Raw genomic sequence first — 17,076 nt, 5'->3', positions numbered from 1 at the left:
TTATTAGAATATGCTTCAGTAATGAAGTGAGTAAACTACTAAGGTAACAAAATTCAGAGGAAATAACATTTTATAGATTTACCTCCATTATTAGTACACTTAACCTCTCCGAGTTCAAAGATAGCAATCTGTAAAACAGGCAGCACAGTCTAGAAGAAAAAACCTTATAAAAGTCTTACATTTTGCAACAGAGTAGCATTTAAAGATGCAGTATCTCAATGGATCTACTTTGTACAGCCCGCAACAGAAGTACAGTGGAATGTCCCTTCTCTAGTGCTTCTTTATGCAAAAGATCTCTCATTGGCTGGAGCTGCTATTAGCCTCTATTGGTTAGAGTTATCTGCTCCTCCCTTTATTCCTTCAAATCCTGAACTGAGAGGATTCTCAGCTTGAAAAGACCAATGTTTTCGCCTTCCTAGTGAGTACAGTACCCAGCTTTCATAGTATTGTATATTCAGTGACATCATCACGTCAGTATTCTGTGCATAGGCAACAGCGCTATGCCAGAGGCAATATTTTATTCAAAGTGGAATTCATTAAAGAATTGGCCTTCTAGACTTCTGAGAGAGCTACTCAAAACAATTTGTGATACTCGGTCAAAAAACGCAATTCTCCATAGAGAGACAAACCAAATACAACGCTTCCTTGACATCTGACACTGTCCCACTGGGCTTGGTGAGAAATACACAAGTAAGAACAAGCAAAAAAACAACCCCATGCAATATAAAGTTCCCATTATATTCAAGAGGACTGTATAATTTCCATGGGCTAAAAATAGGTTTATATGAGAAGACAAATCCTTATTTCAATTGGCAAGCATGAACAGAAGAGAATCATTGTGCAAGAAGGAGCCCAAACTCAGCACAACAGCAATACGTTAGCATAGTATTGGGGGGAGGCATAGCTCAGTGGTTTGAGCATTGGCCTGCTAAACCCAGAGTTGTCAGTTCTATCCTTGAGGGGGCCATTTAGGGATTTGGGGCAAAAAAATCTGTCTGAGGATTAGTCCTGCTTTGAACAGAGGGTTGGACTAGATGACCTCCTGAGGTCCCTTCCAACCCTGATATTCTAGGATTCTAAATTCTCTCCGGGGTAAGAGAGATACTACTTTTAACAAAGAGATACTGCATCTTTAGCTTTCCAAAACGGACAGGAATGACTTGTTTAATCTGAGCATGTTTAAAATCAGAAGGGCAAAAGTGAATAAACAGCCTCTTTGAGAAAGAAGTGGCCCACACACCCTTACGTAATTTGAAGTGTTTCAGCTAAAGGTGGCAACCATAAACATGAACACACTATAAACTGTACGAAAGCTTGATTATGGACAAAACTAGCATTTACTTTAAATTAGCACAAAGACCCCCTTTAAAATATTTAACGGGGCATATTGGTGTTAGTATCCCTGAGTTTGGGTTTTATGGGTCTGAATGCAATACATTTGGTGTCACATTAATGTCCCCAAAGTTAAAGCAGAGAAAAAAACATCAGCAAGTGTCTTTGCAAAATTTCTTTCCCTTTTTTAAAGGCTGGACATAAGAACGGCCATACTGGGTCAGACCAAAGGTCCATCTATCCTAGTATCCCATCTTCCGAAGGTGGCCAATGCCAGGTGCCCCAGAGGAATGAACAGAACAGGTAATCAAGTGATCCATCCCCTGTTGCCCATTCCCAGCTTCTGTCCAACAGAGGCTAGGGACACCATCCCTGCCCATCCTGACTAATAGCCATTGATGGACCTATCCTCCGTGAACTCATCTAGTTCTTTTTTGAACCGTTATAGTCTATAGTCTGAAGATAGAATGCACCCAAACAGCAACATAATAGGCAGCATTACTTTAAAAGAGTGGAATTAAATGTTCCACATCTGCATGACTTTTAAGAGTAGAGGAATATTTAATTTTATTTCAGCCCTTCATGCAAGCCTTCTTGCCCTCTTTTTCAGGACAGATTTCATATATAACCCAATATACTTCTGTTTAGAGCCAACCTTATCATAGAGTGCAAATCTCTTGGCTCCCATGGAGTTTCAGAAGGGAGGAAGACAGTCTGTCTAGTGAAACTATGGGCAGGGTCTACACTAAAAGCGCTACAAGGGCGTAGCTGCATTGTGTCTAGTGAAGATGCTCTATACTGACGGGAGAGCGCTCTCCGTCGGCATAATTACTCTACCTCCATGAGAGATGGAAGCCATGTTGGCGTGAGAGAGTCTCCCGCCGACATAGCACCGGTGTGGACAGTGCTTAGGTCGCTGTAATTTGCATTGCTCAGGGGGAATGTCTTTTTTGCACCCGGCATGACATAAGTTAGATCGACTTAAGCGGTAGGGTAGACCTGCCCTATTGCCAGTTTCTCCAAGGCAGTACTGTTACCTTAATCCAGGCAGCCATCGGCCTAGATGTAAATACACCAGGAATCAGGTCGTACAAATTTTTGTTCTCTAGTCCCTTCAGTCTGACACATTAGTTCATCGTGTTACCGAGGGGGTGCTGCTTTATCTGCTTTATTTGCAACTCCTAAAACCAAATGCTTGGAAGCAGCATGATCATACAGGAAGGAATGGAATATGGGAAACATGTACCAAATAACTATGTCACAAGCTCCATTTGTTATTTGCAAAAAAGTACTTGTAGCAATGCTGGTTGCTGAAAAAAGTGAAAAATTAGACAATAGGATACTTTGCGCTAGCACCTGAACAAAACCCTGTTTTGGCTCCACAGACTGTGCATTAAAATCAAGCCCTCATGCATCATGCAAGACCTAATTGATCGTGTCCAGTGCCTCTGTTACTGTTTATTCATATTTATTTTATCCTACCCCAAATGTAGTTTTGTATTAAAATGGTAATTTCATTGCAGAAGTTGCCAGGGAGGTTTTGCAGCTAGGTAGGATATTACTCGGGATTTCGGCACCCAAAAAAGGTGTGGGAGGAGAGTTTGTTTTTGACAAACAAGAGGTAGTTCAAGCTTCTGGTACTGTGAAAGAAATGCCTCTTTTCTTACCCCTTTTGGAGCAGAGACAGATGGGTTAATTTTTTTAAGGCGTTTGTATGGAACAGGCAGAGTTTGAATTCCTCATTCTCTATCCATGCAAATCATGACAGCAACTAATTCTCCCACTGCATCCAATCCTACTGCCACTGCACCCAATAAAGACATACGAGTACATTTGCCTATTTCTACTAAGCTGGTCAGAGGTGCAATAGTTACCAACGCTGACATGTAAAGAATTACACCTCAGAGTAAAAACTCTATTGGGACGAAGGGACAGTGCCCACTTCTCTCTGGAGCTATTGTTTTAGACTCTCTGCAGATTCAGGCAAATGTCTTTATACTCAGCTCCTGTTTTGAAGGCTCTCTTTACAAACATGACAGGTGGAGATCTAAATTTTACTTCAAAAATTCAAGCTGAAGTTCTGGAGCACAATCATGCTGCAAATTCAGAGGAGGACAATTATGTGGCAATTTACATGGCTGCAAATCAAATCATATACGAGGCCCTGACTAATTTAAAAAGAACAGGAGTACTTGTGGCACCTTAGAGACAAACAAATTTATTAGAGCATAAGCTTTCATGGGCTACAACCCACTTCTTCGGATCCACGAAAACTTACGCTCTAATAAATCTGTTAGTCTCTAAGGTGCCACAAGTACTCCTGTTCTTTTTGAGGATACAGACTAACACGGCTGCTACCCTGAAACCTGACTAATTTAAGTTGCTCCCAGAAAAAAGGTTTCTCAGGTTCATGCTTATCCTGAAAACAACAAATGGAACTGCTGATTATGACTATAAGAGAGAGGGAGGCTTTTTACAGATTCATGGAGTTTAATGCCAGAAGGGACTAACAGATCATGTAGCCAGTCTGTTTCATTCAGTTACTGCGTACTGAGCCCAGTAACTTGTGTCTGGCTGAAGCATCTCTTCCAGAAAGGCCTCCAGTCTTGATTGGAAGACATCAAGAGATGAAGAATCCACCACTTTCCTTTGTAATTTGTTCCAATGGTTCATCATCCTCTCTGTTAAATTCAAATTAGAAGTTAGGCACGACTTTTGTCTAGCTTCACTTTGCAGCCATTGGCTCTCGTTATGCCTTTGTCTGCCAGACTGAAGAGCCCTTTAGTACTTAGTATTTCCTCCCTGTGAAGGTACTTATACACTAATCAAGTCACGTCTCCATTTTCATTTTGAAAAGCTAAATAGATTGTTAGACAAAAACTCAAAAGGTAATATAATGTTTTTAAGTACATCAGAAGCAGGAAGCCTGCTAAAGAACCAGTAGAGCCCCTGGATGATCGAGATACAAAAGGAACGCTTAAAGACAAAGTCACTGCGGAGAAACTAAATGAATTCTTTGCTTCAGTCTTCATGGCTGAGGATGTTAGGGAGATTCCCAAACCTGAGCCATCCTTTGTAGGTAACAAATCTGAGGAACTGTCACAGACTGAAGTGTCACTAGAGGTGGTTTTGGAATTAATTGATAAACTTAACAGTAACAAGTCACCGGGACCAGATGGCATTCACCCAAGAGTTCTGAAAGAACTCAAATGTGAAATTGCGGAACTATTAACTATGGTTTGTAACTGGTCCTTTAAATCAGCTTCTGTACAAAATGACTGGAAGATAGCTAATGTAATGCCAATATTTAAAAAGGGCTCTAGAGGTGATCCCAGCAATTACAGACCGGTAAGTCTAACATCTGTACCGGGCAAATTAGTTGAAACAATAGTTAAGAATAAAATTGTCAGACCCATAGAAGAACATAAATTGTTGGGCAAAAGTCAACACGGTTTCTGTAAAGGGAAATCATGTCTTACTAATCTATTAGAGTTCTTTGAAGCGGTCAATATACATGTGGACCAGGGGGATCCAGTGGACATAGTGTACTTAGATTTCCAGAAAGCCTTTGACAAGGTCCCTCAAAGGCTCTTACGTAAATTAAGTTGTCATGGGATAAGAGGAAAGATCCTTTCATGGACTGATAATTGGTTAAAAGACAGGGAACAAAGGGTAGGAATAAATGGTAAATTTTCAGAATGGAGAGGGGTAACTAGTGGTGTTCCCCAAGGGTCAGTCCTAGGAACAATCCTATTCAACTTATTCATAAGTGATCTGGAGAAAGGGGTAAACAGTGAGGTGGCAAAGTTTGCAGATGATACTAAACTGCTCAAGATAGTTAAGACCAAAGCAGATTGTGAAGATCTCACAAAACTAAGTGACTGGGCAATAAAATGGCAAATGAAATTTAATATGGATAAATGTAAAGTAATGCACATTGGAAAAAATATGATGGGGGCTAATTTAGCTACAATTAATCAGGAAAGAGATCTTTGAGTCTGAAGACGTCCATGTAGTGTGCAGCGGCAGTCAAAAAAGCAAACAGGATGTTAGGAATAATTAAAAAATGGGATAGAGAATAAGAGAGAGAATATCTTAGTACCCTTATATAAATCCATGGTACGCCCACATCTTGAATACTGTGTACAGATGTGGTCTCCTCATCTCAAAAAAGATATAATGGCATTAGAAAAGGTTCAGAGAAGGGCAACTAAAATGATTAGGGGTTTGGAATGGGCCCCATATGAGGAGAGATTAAAGAGGCTAGGACTTTTCATCTTGGAAAGGAGGAGACTAAGGGGGGATACGATAGAGGTATATAAAATCATGAGTGGTGTGGAGAAAGTGAATAAGGAAAAGTTATTTACTTGTTCTCATAATAGAAGAACTAGGGGCCACCAAATGAAATTAATGGGCAGCAGGTTTAAAACAAATAAAAGGAAGTTGTTCTTCACACAGCACACAGTCAAATTTAAATTAAAATTAAATAAATTTAAATTAATGGAGATATCCTATCTCCTAGAACTGGAAGGGACCTTGGAAGGTCATTGAGTCCAGCCCCCTGCCTTCACTAGCAGGACCAAGTACTGATTTTTCCCCAGATCCCTAGGTGGCCCCCTCAAGGATTGAACTCACAACCCTGGGTTTAGCAGGCTGATGCTCAAACCACTGAGCTATCCCTACCCCCAGTTCCACACTCAACCTGTGGAACTCCTTGCCTGAGGAGGTTGTGAAGGGTAGGACTATAACAGGGTTTAAAAGAGAACTAGATACATTCATTGAGGTTAAGTCTATTAATGGCTATTAGCCAGGACGGGTAAGGAATGGTGTCCCTAGCATCTGTTTGTCAGAGGGTGGAGATGGATGGCAGGAGAGAGATCACTTGATCATTACCTGTTAGGTTCACGCCCTCTTGGACACCTGGCATTGGTCACGGTCAGTAGACAGGATACTGGGCTGGATGGACTTTTGGTCTGACCCAGTATGGCCGTTCTTACGTTAACTCAGTCTCTGACTGTAAGGCATGTTCTCCAGCTCTCAAATCACTTTTGTGGCTGTTTTCTGCACCCTCTCCAATTTGTCTAGATTTTTTTTTGAAAGTACAATCACCAAAACCAGATGTAGTATTCCAGTACTGGTCTAACCAGTGCCGTATAGTCATCTCCCTACTCCTACTCACTACTCCGCTGGTTATACATGCAGGGACTGCATTAGCCCTTCTTGCCATAGCATTACACTGGGAGCTCATGTTGAGTTACTTGTCTACCATGACCCAACCTAGATCCTTTTCAGAGTCACTGCTTTCCAGGATACAGTCTTCCATTCTGTAGGCTGTAGGTGTGGCCTGCATTCCTTGTTCCTAGATGTATAACTTTGCTTTTGGATGTATTAAAATTTGTTGGCTTGGTAAGCTGGTCCCATTCAATCAAGATTGCTCTGTAGGACTGCCCTGTCCTCATTATTATTTACCACTCTGACCATCTTTGAGTCATCCAAAAGTTTTATCAGGCTTTGCTTTGGGCAATAGTTATGGAGCTGCAAATATGTGAACGTTACTGAGTGCTTGTACTCTGGTTTTACGATCTAAGGGATATCTATGATACTGAAACTGCTGTTTTGGACTTTTAGGTATTAAACACAGCAGCCCCACTGCCCCACTGCCCCACCCCAGCAGCTATCCAGCCAGTGTAAATAGGGTCCATGGGTCCAGTGTTCACAGCCGCAGAAAGTGCTTCGCGCCTGTTGGAACAAGGCATCCAGCAATGGGTGTAGAACCCTGCTGATCTCATCTACATTAGTCATTTTCAATACCTCCATTTTCAATTCCAGCTTGGGAGAAAGCGTAAAGGTTGGCCTGCTGCGTGCCGCTGGGCAACAGACAGCGCCTCTGTCCACAGAAGCCAAAGAGGAGTGCGTGCATAAACATAAGAGACATTAACGAAACAAAAACAGAGGAAGATAATATGCAGAATAGCTGTGTATATGCAGGTTTTCAGCAGGAGTTTTGCAAGGTATCTAAGACGTGCGTGGGGTGAGGTACAACTGCTGCCAATAAACTGAAATCTTCACAAAGAGATCCTTTGTTCCTGACCACCGAGGAGAGGCAGACACAGCCTTGAATCATGCAGACTGCAGCATGCTGACTTTTCAGAATAGACTTTTTTCTCTCCCCTCTATTGTAGGATATTTATTTATTTATTTGGCTGGGTTTCCATTTTGATCTGGGAGAAATAGTTTTGCCTCACAATTAAATATTCAAACTTCCCAAAACCAGAATGACCTTTACAGACCACATTCATCACTGTTCAGATTAACAAGTCAACTCTGCATCATTAATCTCTAAACTGTGCCGTTGAATGAGCAATTTGTGTACAAAAGCAAATAGGGCAGGTATCAAACATTTCTTAATCACACAGTACATGAGTTATTCATTAAAGAGAGAGATGCATCAAAATAGTATAAGCAGCAAGCAGAAAACACTGACGCCAAGAAATCATGCGTTTCCTGCACGTTTAAATTACAAAAAAATCCACTTTAAAAGCAGCACAATGTAATTGCTTTCCTTTAGAGTCAACTCTAGAAATGTGCCTGGATCAAATTAGGTACTTACTATATGGGATGGATTTAATATATATGAATGTGTGGGTCTAATACTAAGCCACTGAGCAAATTATTCTACTTAAAAATGGAGAATTAAAATAATTTCATAGGTGATATCCAGTGGTAAAGACCAGACAACACTGCTTACAATGCCAGATGGGAAGGCAGCACTATGCAAATCTAGTCAAGTAAAGTAAATCATCAATAGATTCATTAAATCTAAGAGGTCTTGCTGCGCCTATGGAAAATTTTACTATTTAGGTGGGAAAAAAAACTGTTTCATTTTCTTTGAACACTACTTAAAAGGGTTCAATCCTAGAAAAGGTAGAGCGCCTCCAGCAAGGGGCTTAATAGTACTCTCCATGCCTGAATGAACCACAGGAAATGTTTGGCACATCACATGACAGGGACCAAACAGATTTCAGTTGGCTTCAGAAAATAGTAATGGTAGTTTATTTACCTGATCAAGTAGCAACAGAAGAGTAAACTAAGGATGAAGACGAATATGGCAGTGCCAAAAACCACAATGTATATATTGAGAGGCAGGTTCTGAAACCCAATGTTCGGCATCCTGAAACTGTAATGCTGGAAATCTGAGCTCATGGATGGGCTGTGAGGAAACAGAAATACAACACAAGGCTTTTAGTTGCAGTCAGAAGAGACCAAGAATCAAAATCGTGTTAATTTTTAAAGCGATGAATGACAGCTTGAACATTTCATAAGGAGAGAAATAAAAACGACCATCCTCTTTCCTGGCAAGTAGGTCTCCCCTGCCCTTGGGTGGGTGTCCAGCAGAACCAACATTTGACTGTTCCCTGTGACATGAGAGAGGAAAGGAAGAGAAATGCTACGTTGGCTAGTTCACCCTCCTACAAGTTTCTTCTCTATGAGCTACGGTCCTGGTTTAGCAATCCCGAGACCAGTCCAGCATTATTGCAGAGCAGACGGACAATAAACCGTAGACAGAACTTTTTCTCCTCCTCATGTGATCTTATCCAGTTATTTCCCTTCTGATAAACACACACAAGTGCTTTAAAAAAAGCCACGGAGAGTCACCACTGGTGTACATTTACACAGTACGTGTTATTGTGGCCAGGGACCATCCATACCTGAAACCTGAACAACCAAGAAAGGAATGTTTAAAGAGCTGAAGGGCCTTGAATTAAGAGGATTTTATTTTTTTTAAACAATTGTCGAGACCAGTTCCTCATCTAGTGGAAATTCCCCTCTGAAAACTTCAAGCATGCAAATAATTGACTGCTATCCAAACCTGTTCAAATCAACGCTGAGCTGCTCCTTGTCTTGGCTCAAGCAAAGCTAGTGTTCCTACTTGAATATGGCATTTCCCTTTTATTTTAGGTGTGGTTTCCTATGCTGCAGTTAGTGTGAGCATGGGGGAGGAGAAGAATGCAAGGAGATTTCCACTAACATATGGCAGAGCCACAGGAAAATTACAAGTGCCATAAAACTGGATTTTATGACTTTCACACGGGTCAGCTAGTGTCTAGCCACGTCAGGCAGATTGGCTCAAAGACAGGTAGTAGGCTGTACCCCTCTGTCTAAACCTTCACTGATTCTCCCCGATCATTTGGGGGGGCTTACTAAAGTGCCAAATCATCTTTGAATAGGCCAGGCTGATTTGGACAGGGCAATGCAGGAGGATAAGGAAGGAGAAGGCGGCAGTCAGCTCAACTGTCAATTTACCAAGATTCAAGCATGTGACCAAAATCAAGTCCCCACAGAGGGACCAAATTACACTGTATAAGCAGCTGCTTGCAATAATGAGTTTAACATATGATCTCTCCCATGATTTCAGCTTCATATTTCATTACATGGGATGCCAATATTTTACAGTAAACATAACAGGCAGTATATTGAATGGAGGTAAATCTAGATACAACCTGAATAAAAGACCTTATAATCCGGTAAAATAGATTAATTAATGTCTGTACAGTCACCCATGTTATAGTGCTACTAATTAGTGTTTATACAGCAATGTTTGGAAAAGGCTTTGAAATCCTTGGAGACAAGTGCATATTTATTATTGTAACTTACTATAGCCTGTAAACAGCCCTGTTGCAAAAAGACCATGCAAATATGAATTCATCCAGGCTTGCAAAACCCAAATGAACATACATCAACTCAGGAAAAAAAAAATGTACCAACTCTACTTAAAAATTAAAAAGATGTTTGCCTGTTAAAATGATTTGCCCAAGGTGAGTGAGTGTGCACAGTTTCCAAGGCTGAATTCCCTGCTGTTTGTGTGAAGCTTATTGAAAAATTATCCCTATTTTACAGATGAAGAAACTGAAGTACAAAGGCAAATGAGTTTTCAAAGGAGGCTCCATTCAGTCCTATTTGTGCATGTTCAAACATCTGTGTGTGCACTCGTAAGTGCTCTTGTTTGTGCACCATCAATGCTACATATAAATCCAAGAGTTACTGGCACCTGCCTTTGTGTTTTAGTTCCACACCCAAAGTTGCATCTGTGCAAATAGGTGTGTTAAATAAAGATCTGACCCTGACTGTCAAAGCAGGGAATAGAACTTTGGAGCTTTTATCTTTCTAATGCACTTATTCGGCCCTCATCATTTGCAGCATAGGCGCCTATCACCACCTTTGTTAGATAGGGAAGAACTATTATTCCGATTTTATAGATGGGGAACTGAGGCACAGAGAAACACAACTTACCCAGCTCTACTTCAGATACAAGCATTCACATAAAAATTCAAATAGAGTGGCTCTCTTCTAATTAAGAACTGGCCAGCATTACTGGAATTCTGTACCAGAATAGGATATAAATTCAGATGAACTAAGCGGTCATTGTATGAATCTGGGACACTGTACAATTTAAAACAATGACTGAAGAAGACCGGTTCCTGGCCCTTCTGGCAGCAGGAAGGGAATCCCAAAAATACAAGTGTTGAAAAGGAAAGAGGTGGTGGTCGTCAAATGACCTGGCCTCACTAGGAGTGCCTCGTAAGATAGAGAATATTAATAAAAAACAAACCAGAGGGGGTCTAGTGGACATTTTCAGGATGGGACTTCCACACACTGGAAACCTGTAGGGAGAAGTCCTTGCCCATAGCTCAACTATGTCTCAGCCTAGGACTGGTCAGAGAGGAGAAGCTGACCTACCTAACCTGGCTGGAAGGGACAGGAGGTGAGTCAGTCACTTGAGCACCCCAGGCCTACACCATTAGAGGCTTCACACAAGACACTGAATTTAAAGAACCTGAACAGGGCCCTCCTGGAATAAGCTGTACCAGCAAACCTGAGCTGCAGCTGGTATAAACTGCTTCCACACTGGAAGAACTTTGCTGGCACAGAACATCAGTAGAGCTATACTAGCAAAGAGCTGCTAGTGTAGACCTGACCTGAGGCACAGAGATGTGCTATGATGCAACAGATGCCAAACAGGCAGACAGCAGAGTTTACTGAGGGGAAAAGGGCAGCCCAAGGAAGTGTGTATTATAATGATCCCGCCACCACCCTCAGCACAGTCTAAAACCTCCTGAGCCATTTTCTGGGGGGTGGTGGAAGTCGATTCCCCTCGGCTTCGACTAGCTTCCTCCCTTCGCATATTGATGTAATATAGTCAGACTTCTTTAAGGGATTTGACTTGGTACCACATGACATTTTGATTAAAGAACTTGAATGATTTAAATTAACATGCCACACATTAAATGGATTAAAAATTGGCTGATAGGTCTCAATGTAACTATAAGCAGAGAATTGTCATTGAGTGGATCTGTTTCTAGTGGGGTCCTGCAGGGATTGATTCTTGGCCCTACACTATTTAACATCTGGAAAAAAACCCACAATCATCACTGATAAAGTTTGCAGATGACAAAAATTGGGGGAGTGGTAAATAATGAAGATGACAGGTCACGGATTTAGAGTGATCTGGATTGCTTGGTAAAGTAGACACAAGCAAACAATGGGTGTTTTAATACGGGCTACATGTAAATGTATAAATCTAGAAAAAAAATAACGTAGGCCACACTTACAGGATGAGGGATTCTATCCTGGGAACCAGTGACTCTGAAAAAGATTTGGATGTGGTGGTGGATAATCAGACGAACATGGGCTCCCAGAGTAAGGCTGTGGCCAAAAGAGCTAATGCCGTCCTGGAATGCATAAACAGGGGACTCTCGAGTAGGAAGAGAGGTTAGTTTATCTCTGTATCTGCCACTGGTGTGATCATTGCTGGAATCCTGTGTCCAGTTCTGGTGCCCACTATTCAAGAAGGATGTTGATACATTGGAGAGGGTTCAGAGAAGAGCCACAAGAATGATGAATGGACTAGAAAACATGCCTTATAGTGATAAACTCGAGGGGTCAATCTATTCAACTTAAAGAGAAGGTTAAGGGGTGACTTGATTACAGTCTAAGGCTTTGTCTACACTAGCACTTTTGTCAGTTAAAATTTTTGTCAATCAGGGGTGTGAAAACCCCCTCACCCCTGAGAGAGACACGTTTCACTGACAAAAGTGCCGGTGTGGACAGTGCTATGTTGGTGGGAGATGACATAGCTACCACCACTCGTTGGCATAGAGCAGCTACACAAGAGACCTTACAGTGGCACAGCTACTGCGGTATAGCTGCGCCGCTCTAAGGTCCGTAGTGTAGATATAGCCTAAGTATCTACCTGCTGAACAAATATTTAATAAGGGTTCTTCAATCTAGCAGAGCAAGGTAGAACCTGATCCAATGGCAGGAAATTGAAACTATTCAGACCGGAAATAAGGTGTGATTTTTTTTTTTTTTTAACAGTGAGTGTAATTAACCATTGGAACAATTTATCAAGAGTTGTGGTGGATTCTCCATCACTGACAATTCTTAAATCAAGATTGGATTGATTCCGTAAGCTCTGCTCTAGGAATGGTTTTGGGGCAGTTCTCTGGCCTGCGTTACGCAGGAGGTCAGACCAGATGATCACAATGGTTCCATCTGGCCCTAGAATCTGAATGAATTTATGAATATGCCCTTTCCTTTTTCAAGGCCATGTCTTCCATTAAACCAGTGGTCCTAAACCTTTCTGTTGCAATAGCATATTCATGTTCCCAGAAGAGTGTGGCGGGCGCCGGATGACCAGCCACCAAAATGCTGCCGAGAAGCGGCATCATCAAGAAGCGTCGCCATTGTGGTTTCCTCCTTGCATGTGAGCCACTGTTACCTGCCTGGTATTTACAGGATTTATACTACCCACTTTCAGAGCAAGGAACCATGGCCTTCTACCTGTTTTGAAAGCACTGTATACTTTTATGTATCTCTACAAACAGTAATTAGGTAGATAACTGTGCATGTATTGTACAATGTATACGCTTAGTTTTCATGGGAAATGAAAAATCCACCAAAAGAATGAGCGCGCAGAACGCTACCCTTCATTTAGGTTGCCTGCCCTCACCCGTGTAAGAGCTATGGAATGAGATCATTTACATGGATTTTTACTGAAACCCTGCATAATAGTTCTTCTAATATGTGCTACCATCAATCTTATTTGGGATTTGCATCACCGTCAAACTTGGCTCTGGTTTATTTTCACTAATACCCCACTGAGTAACAAAGGTGTCTCTACAACTTTAAAATTAGCAATATTACAGCATGAAAGGTGTGTTCTCTCTCTCTCAATGGCTTCAGTTCCATAAGATAGTAGTTAAGAGTTTTCATGGTAATTTCTGGTAACTTCTAAGCTTGATTAAAATCCTTGGAGATCAGTATATGCACCAAAGAGCATCTAAGCCAAAGCAGAAATGCTCCAATAACCTCCGAGTCTAGAAGCTTGTATACACCCTTAAAGCCACTTTTCGGGTACTGCTTATAACACAATTGTCTGAGGCTTGGTCTCTTTCAAATGGAATTAGCTATCTAGTGACAGCTATGGTTTTTTTTTTTTTTTTTTTTGGAACTCAAAAGCCCAAACCTATTTTCCTTGTCTAGACACAGTTAATAGAGTTTGGTTTTGCAGTCTGAGTTTGGGGTTTTTTCCATGTGTCTCTGAACTGGGCGACTGTAGCCTTGTTTGGTCAAAGGCTGTAGCATGGATCAAGGACTCTGTTAAAACTCAATTTAATTACGTTTACGTGGCAAGGGGGAACCATGTTGTAACCATTTTAGGGTGTATGTTGTAACTGGATTCCCATGCTAGCTATAGTGTATATGGGATCTAAGGCAAAAGAAAGGAAATTTCTAGTTAAAGTCAAAGTCAACACGCCAACCTGACCCTCTCTTTGTGGTATAACAAGGACAAACAAAATAGCCACACATGTATTGTAGGGAGTTCCAAACAATGTCTTATCACAACTAGATAAGGATAGTGTTACAGTTTTCCTCCTCAGTCAAATTAAGCAGGCTCTGTTTGTTGTGTTAGTTTTCAGTGTGAAAAGCTAAGTGGGTAATGCAACTTCCCCCTCCTCCTTAAGAAAGGAGTTTCAGAAGGAAGAAATCATCTCCTGTGCTATTACAGATACACTTTCAACAGTATTGCAGAAGCAGCAGCGTTAAACAAACGGTTACGTAAACCGAAAGCTTCTCGTATGTCGATCTTGCCACATCTGTCCACTTCGTTTTTTTATTGAACACTATTTATAAGTATTACTTCCTTCACCCATCATATGCTATGCATCACTTCTTAGGGCTTGTCTACACCACCCAGCCTTATCGCTAAAAGTCAGCATATGTAAATGCTCTTTGTCGGTACTTTGTTGGCACTTTAGCCGACAAAATACTTCCAGCCCCGCGAGCGGCGTTAACTTTGTCGGCAGAACGCATTCACACTGCAACTTGCATAGGCAAAACTTTTGCCTTTCGCGCGGGGGCTTTTTAAAGTATCTGTGAAGACAAAAGTTCTGTCGACGACATCGCAGAGTAGACATACCCTTACTTTTATCCAGTGAATTGGCTGCGTTTTAACTCACATTCTGAAATAAATACACAAACCAAAGCATTGGGAGCAATTCTTCATCCTTTGGCTAGTGCTTTGAATTTTGTTGTGTTCAGAGATTACGTTATCCAGTGTATACGCCAGGGTCTTTTATATTCATGACCTTTGGTATCAGATTAACTACTGAAACTCAGTTAAAGCAATATTCTTCAGAACAGGAAGTGAAAAGGCAGTTTATTAACCGCTAAAAAAAAAAAAAAGAGATGGGCAGAGTCTTAAATATCTGATCCACTAAATCACTCCTTCCTTACATGAGGTAACCCAAACCAACCAATACACTTTTTTCAGGTAAGTGGGTCTAAACTGACTATTAACCCCACACAAACTATCCTAATTAAACCAAATGGGGACCTGTCACCCTTCAAGCAGATAATAGGCCTTATCCTATAGCCTTTACTCAAGTCATCAGTTCCACTTAAATCAATGAACTGCCTTGAGGCATACTGATGGAAGTGGAAGTAAACTTGCCTGGGTGCTGACCATGCTGTGCATGTTCTATGAACAGGCTTCACAGGATTCACAATAAATCATTAGTTGCCCGTAAACACTGATTTCACCTGACACACTGAATTGACGAAAAAAATATCTATTGGTAATAGTCTGCAAGTGCAGACTCCCCTGCACCTTGCGCCTGCAGGGATCTGATGCCACCCGCTGCGCAGAGCCTCCCCTGCAGCACAACTGTGACACTGAATGTTTATTAAAAAAACCAAAAGGTTTAAAAAAAAAAATCTGCTATAACTGTTGAATTTACACAAAACAAAACTGGAATTCTGCCAAGCCTATCTATAAGTCAGGAAAGGACTTCAGACTCTAGGACTGTCAGTCCAGCACTTTTCACAGCATAAAATTAATTCAGCAATAAAATACATTAACTCTTGCCACATTGGGGTTAACCTGGCAAGTTAATTTTTTTCTTCTATAACATAACTTAACATAAAGACATGAGAGAGTAAAAGTGTCAAGTAAAAACCATTAAGGTTAGACTGAAAATATTCTGCATGAGATTCAGGAAACAAATAGCCTAAAAAAAAACCAACGAGGAGTATGGTGGCACTTTAAGATGGCCGGCTCTAGGGTTTTGGCCGCCCCAAGCAGCCAAAAAAAAAAAAAAAAAGCCGCGATCGCGATCTGCGGTGGCAGGTCCTTTGCTCCCAGCGGGAGTAAGGGACCGTCCGCCGAATTGCCGCTGAATGCCTGGACGTGCCGCCCCTCTCCGGAGCAGCCGCCCCAAGCACCTGCTTGCCAGGCTGGTGCCTGGAGTCGGCCCTGCACTTTAAAGGCTAACAGATTTATTTGGGCAAAAATCCCACTTTACTTTTTTACCCACAAAAGCTTCTGCCCAAATAAATCTGTTAGTCTTTACAGTGCCACCGGACTCCTTGTTGTTTTTGTGGATACAGACTAACACGGCTACTGCTCTGATAAATGGCTTTAAGGGGCTTTGTATAAACTGACAGATTTTTAAACAGTTGGGCCCTTCTTTTAACTTGTATTTCAGTCTATTTCACAGATCTATGAAGCAGCAGCCAAAAAGATAGGTTTTTTTTTTTTTTTTAATTTTGATGAAGAATAAAAGTGTCTTTTTGCTTCTGTCCCTATTCGGAAGTGCTTTACTTAATGTGGAGAACACCTTTCCCTATCCCAGGCACCTTCCTTCCAGACACATCAGATCCTTCACTATTCATGGAAGGAATATTCGATGGGAAGCCAATGGAGAAGGTGGTCAGTCACCCAGAGAGAAACTGTAAAATAAGCAGAGATTGTCAAAAAGGTTTTCTATTCTAGGGTAATCAAATAAGTGCAGTAGGAAGGGGTGAGAGTGTCCTGATGTACCCTCTTATCCATAACGAGGGCAGATGATCTGGGCCTAGGAAAAAGCAAGTGTAATGACGTAGGATTTGAGATAGCATAGCGTGCATTCAACATGCTCTAGACTAGAGTCTAGATCTTCTTGCATTGTTTAGTATCAGAGGGGTAGCTGTGTTAGTCTGAATCTGTAAAAAGCAACAGAGGGTCCTGTGGCACCTTTGAGACTAACAGAAGTACTGGGAGCATAAGCTTTCGTGGGTCAGAACCTCACTTCTTCAGATGACTTGCATGACTTGATGACTTGCATCTGAAGAAGTGAGGTTCTGACCCACGAAAGCTTATGCTCCCAGTACTTCTGTTAGTCTCAAAGGTGCCACAGGACCCTC

The 17,076-nt window shown here is 41.4% G+C and overlaps 1 protein-coding gene across 2 annotated transcripts in view; it reads right to left on the bottom strand.

Annotated features, from left to right (window-relative positions):
- Positions 1-17,076, bottom strand: part of RNF24 (ring finger protein 24) — an 83,601-nt gene that overhangs the window by 35,626 nt on the left and 30,899 nt on the right. For both annotated transcript variants that reach the window (XM_034771398.1, XM_034771397.1), the window contains one exon: positions 8,393-8,542. In XM_034771398.1, coding sequence (XP_034627289.1) covers positions 8,393-8,535 — 143 coding nt within the window. In that variant the 5' untranslated portion in view covers positions 8,536-8,542. The remainder of the gene's footprint in view (positions 1-8,392; positions 8,543-17,076) is intronic.

This window comes from Trachemys scripta, chromosome 5, assembly GCF_013100865.1.
Source record: "Trachemys scripta elegans isolate TJP31775 chromosome 5, CAS_Tse_1.0, whole genome shotgun sequence".
Taxonomy (NCBI): domain Eukaryota; kingdom Metazoa; phylum Chordata; order Testudines; family Emydidae; genus Trachemys; species Trachemys scripta.
The sequence above is the reverse complement of the archived record's forward strand: the minus strand, read 5'-3'. Positions and strand labels throughout refer to the sequence as shown.